Source organism: Cyprinodon variegatus, unplaced genomic scaffold, assembly GCF_000732505.1.
Source record: "Cyprinodon variegatus isolate N-32 unplaced genomic scaffold, C_variegatus-1.0 Scaffold406, whole genome shotgun sequence".
Classification (NCBI taxonomy): Eukaryota; Metazoa; Chordata; class Actinopteri; order Cyprinodontiformes; family Cyprinodontidae; genus Cyprinodon; species Cyprinodon variegatus.
Genome location: NW_015150859.1, coordinates 733112 through 738300, shown reverse-complemented (window position 1 = coordinate 738300; position 5189 = coordinate 733112). Strand labels below are relative to the sequence as shown.

At 40.7% G+C, this 5189-nt stretch overlaps 1 protein-coding gene across 1 annotated transcript in view; it reads left to right on the top strand.

The window, feature by feature from the left end:
- Window positions 1-5189, top strand: part of LOC107093067 (unconventional myosin-VIIa-like) — a 105863-nt gene that overhangs the window by 36571 nt on the left and 64103 nt on the right. Inside the window, exons 9-11 of the mRNA XM_015387887.1 lie at window positions 712-825; window positions 2270-2423; window positions 2500-2576. Coding sequence (XP_015243373.1) covers window positions 712-825; window positions 2270-2423; window positions 2500-2576 — 345 coding nt within the window. The remainder of the gene's footprint in view (window positions 1-711; window positions 826-2269; window positions 2424-2499; window positions 2577-5189) is intronic.

The window sequence follows — 5189 nt, the reverse complement described above, 5'->3', positions numbered from 1 at the left end:
TAAAGTAAAGTAAAAATATCAGAAAAATCTACTTGAGTACAGTAACGAAGTATTTGTACTTCGTTACTTCCCATCTGTGAATTGCAGTAATCCAACAAGAACTTTTCCAAGTCACACTAGAAAGGAGGTTTTGTCACAGAGAGAGATGTCTAAAATAAAATATATTATTGCCACACATATACATTTATTTTTAAATCCCAGGGCAACGTGTATTTTAACACCTTAGTTAGTGAAGATAGACCTCAAAGGAAATCAGCACCGAGGGAACATTTGGAGCATTTGGTTCTAAATAAGATAATTTTGGTTTTACATTTATTGAAATAAAAGAAAAAATAAGAACCATCCATGATTTGATTTCTTGAGTCAACAAGAAGCGGAATAGAGTGATCATCAGATTGCTAAGGTTAGAATAAACAGTCATCTGCACATTGATAGATTTAAATCTCTGTAAAGGAGAAAAAGAGCTGGTCTTAGAACAAAGCCTTGCGGTACTCCCTTTGGCAGGTCAGCACAGGATGAGGTAGGGTGGTCATCCTGTGTTGACCACCTATTTTTACCACATTAGTGTTTAAAATTATTGTTTCAATGAAAACATCCATGTCTGGTTGGATACCAAATGCTGTCAGAAGACACATTTTAACAGAACATAAACAAACACTTGACTTATCTTTGCATAAGCATACAGATTGAATGTTGTTTCTTCCTCCACAGGCTGCGGATGAGAGGAACTATCACATCTTCTACTGCATGTTGAAGGGCATGGCTCCAGAGATGAAGGCTAAATTGGGTCTTGGCCTTGCCAGAGAATACTCCTACCTCACCACGGTGAGACCAGCATTGTGATCCACAGATTAGACAACACATACCGTAAATCCTCTAATATAGGCCGGGGCCTTTATTTCACTCAGGTGCATCTTGACAGCAAAGCCATTATTAACCGGCTGCTAATGGAATACAGGCCAATATTGGAGGATTTACGGTAAATATTTGTATTATAAGATACCAGACTAAACTTTTTTGGTTTGAGGTCAGTTATTATTAAGAGAAGCTGAATATCAGAATAGTGAGTATGTGAGCAAGGTTTGCATTAATCAGTAAAAAAATAAAAATATTTTTGATCACGATCACTGAGTCTGAGAGCAGCCATTTTGAGCAGTATGTAATTCATATTTAAAGTACTTTCAGAAGTTTGAATTCTGAATATTACTAGACTCTTCCTTTAAAAGACCCACCCTCTCCACTTGCACAAATAAATGCACATTCATGACCCTGTACCTGCTCCCGAGAGGGAACGCCTATTATATAGCAACTTTTAACCGAACAGAGTCCAGGGAAGAGGTTTAACGGGTTTTATTGAAGAAGTAAACAGGGGGAGAAGTGTTGCTCTGAACTCTGCTCAACCGGAACTGCAAAGTGAGGGGAAGACACAGCGGTTAGTTCAGGCTCAGTGGGGAATTTGAAGAGGTTTTCGTGAAACTTGGAGAAGAGGTTTTGGTTGCCGACTCACGTTTCCAGTGAAGTTGTTGTGTCCTTGACTCCTGTCTGTGTGCCGTGGTTCCAGTGTTTGATTCGGTGGAGGGCGGAACAGGTTTTACCCAGAATGCGTTTGATAGTTAGAGAACGGAGATACTGACTGCCACTCAGATTTCCTGCGGTACTTGAACGGGTCGTTGTGGAGAATAATCCCTTTCTCAGTGGAAAGCTCAAATTATCTCTTGGGGAAAGTGGATCCAAACCTCCTGTTTGAACCCCAGCTCAGTTAGAAGCTCAGCTGATCCTTCCAGGGAGTGAAGGTCCGAGAGATCCAGCTAGCAGGACAACTTCCTGCCAAGAGGCAAAGAAAAAAGAAAGTTAAACTCAGGTTGACAAAAACTCAGCTTGGCTCAGCAAACTCAGCTTGGCTAGAGTACCTTAAACTGGCAAACACTCTGGCGTCGAAGTAGTGGCAGTCAGCAGCTTAAGAACACTCCGTTTAACGAGGAAACCATCCGCAGGTGTGTGAGGAGGCGGACCAGAACCAGGCGCCTCCTGGTGGATGAAGGGAGACAAACACAGAAAACACAGACACAAAAACAGAAGTCCTGACAGCATCAGTTCCTTCTGCAACAAAGCATCCCAAGATTATTCTGGCACCCAGTCTTCTCAGGCTTACAAACCTTCCTCTTTTTGTCCTCTAGATGCAGTAAAATCAGGCCTTTATTTACTTGTAAAATTGTCAATACCTAGAACTCCAGAAGTCTTAACCTCTTCCTGTCTTCTACATTTTTAGGGTAACTGTACTGAATGTGACGGCCGTGATGACCTCGCTGATTATTCCAGCATCCTTTCAGCCATGAAGGTCCTTATGTTTAGCGAGACGGAGAACCTGGAGATTTCAAAGCTGCTGGCAGCCATCCTGCATTTGGGAAACCTGCGATTTGAAGGTATTTATTTCTACACCTCAGAATCATTACCTGTAGATGCGTGGAGGTTGGTCAAACATTTTCTCACTTCCTGCAGCTCGCACTTACGACAATCTGGACGCTTGTGTGGTTGTGAGGTCTCCGGACTTGATGACTGCTGCTTCACTCATGGAGGTCTGTACCAATCTAGGAATTATGTCCAACACTGTAGTTCATGCTTATACTGTAAGTCATTATATTCTATTTATACTAATTCATGACTTATAGGTTATATAAAAAGGAATAAGGGACTGAAAGGCATCATTTTGTCATGAAATCTCATAAAACCATGAAGTACAAAGATGATAATGATGCCTTAATAATAAAACATAAACATCTACCTTTCATTCGATGGCTGGTAACGTGTGTACTGGTCAACTAACAAGCTTTTTCAAAACCAATAATAAATCACTGCTGCTGTGCAATAAAAGCCATGACATGATATAAGCTGAAGAAATATACAAATGGCTGGTTTTAAAAGTATTCAGGAGGTTAAAGACATGCAGGGTTATTCAGGGCTCTCAGCCAATTCAACCTGGAGAAAAGCTGCAATTAAAAAAACATTTAATTTATTTATGCAGGTAACACAATCATATTCTTCAAAAAATATTTCTATCTAAGGAAAACCAGTTGATTGCATCAACTCATCAACTCTCTGCAATCCCTCAAACTGAACATGCATGCAGCGACAGTGGAGAGGAAAACTCCCTTTTAAGAGGAAGAAGAACCAGGCTCCGTGTGAGCGGCCATCTGCAAAGGCCGACTGGGGTTCAAGGGGACAGAAGCTGAAAAGGACATAAATGAAATTGAATTGAAAGTAATTTGGAGCAAATCAGCATTTAGAAAACGATTAAAGTAGTCTTTTCCCGGGGGCCTGGATATTGGTGGTGGAATAAGCCAGTGGGTGAGTGGGACAGAATAATCTGAGAATGTGGGAGGAACCAGGGTGGAGGTGGGTGAAAGTTAACTTGCCTGCGGAAGTGAGAAGCTGGGCCATGAGCTACATAAAGGGGATCTCAAATGATTATTGGCTTTGGAGAAGATACAGCCCCCTCAGCGGATTGGCTGGGGATGAACAAGGGTTGTCGCATTTGATCGAGGTGAAGTTGATAAGAGTCTTTCAGTTTGAATTTACTTCATTTCTAAAAATCTTATATGCAAAGACATTTTGATGTTGCTCACAGTAATTATTAAAACTGTTCTTGGCTTACTGCTTTTTCACCACAAACTGAAAAAATAAATGAATACATAAATAACACCAAACCTACCACAGACCAGTGAGACTGCTATATATTTCAATTATAAAATAATATTTCTGATATATTTTGGGACTGAAAATAATAAAGTATATTCTATGTTGTTTTTATTCAATTCAGTTTATTTATATAGCGCCAATTTACAACACACGTAATCTCAAGGCACTCTACATGTTGTTCACCAGATCATCCAGTCAGATTGGTTCAAAGTTTTCTATCTGAGGAAACAGTGGAGAGGAAACCTCCAGCAGAACCAGGCTCAGTGTGAGCGGCTCTCTGCTGAGTCGGACTGGGGTTCAAATGTGAATTGAAACAACCTGCCCTCTCCACTTCGAATAAAAAAATGCACATGCACAACCCCGTACCTGCTCCCGAGAGGAAACGCTTTTTAAGCCTGTGCGAGAGCGTGCACGAACCCATTTCTCCTGGTGCACGCTCTTGTTTAAAAGTTTCTGTTTGCATCGCTCATACAATCTTACTTTCCAAAAGAAAATTTACAATTTTTCCACTATGTCAGACTCACCACCGGTAAGTGAAAATGGGGACGAGCATGTAGGACGGCCTTAACGTACACTTATCACCAGAATGATTAACAATTAGGAGGACCACCTACTTTGATGATGAACCTAGAAAAAGAACTTTTTTTAAATGCCACCCTAAGTACATTCTCTGCTATGCTTCTTGTTGAGGGCGGTAAGGTTCAGTTCCTTATTCAGGTCCTGAGCAATGATGGTGATGGAAGGGAAAGGGGTCCACAAGGGCAGCTGGAGAGTTGCACAGAATGATGGGGATCCATCTTCTATTGTTTTCAGACTGTTGAGTTCAGGACAGTTCTGGCTGCACCAGGTGATCAATAATCCACCTGTAGGCAGACTCAGAGATGATCCTAATAAGAATGATGTCATTTGCAAACTTTAGGAATTTCATGGACTTGTCATTTTAAGCTGGATTGTTTGATTTGACCATAGATATTTTCGTATGACAATAGTAAAGAATCCACTAGGCTTTTCCCGATACGATCCACGTATCGGATCGGACGCCGATATTGGCAAAAAAATGCGTATCGGCAAAGCAATGCCGATCCAGACTGCCGATCCAGTTTAAAAAAAAAAATCCGGTCCGTATTTTACAGTTTCGCCGATTGAAACAATCCATTCCACTATTTTGCGCCAGTGTTCCCCGAATCCGGTCCGTATTTTCCAGAATGTCAGCCGTGTGGGATTATTTTATCCTGCACGATGTGTAGATGGCTAGTCTCCATGGAGTGTGGAGGACATTGGGGAGTATAACGCATTTTTGTTTAACTATTATTTGCACAGATTTTTTTTTAAGCAGTGTCTTTTTTCAAGAGTAGAGTCCTGATTCTAAGTTAATAGACTATTTTCCACTCTTGTCTGTTTTGCATTTTTATTAAAACTTACAGTAATATAGCACCTTTAACTGTTTACGGTTTTACTGTTCACTGTGCAATATTAGATTGCTATTCATAATT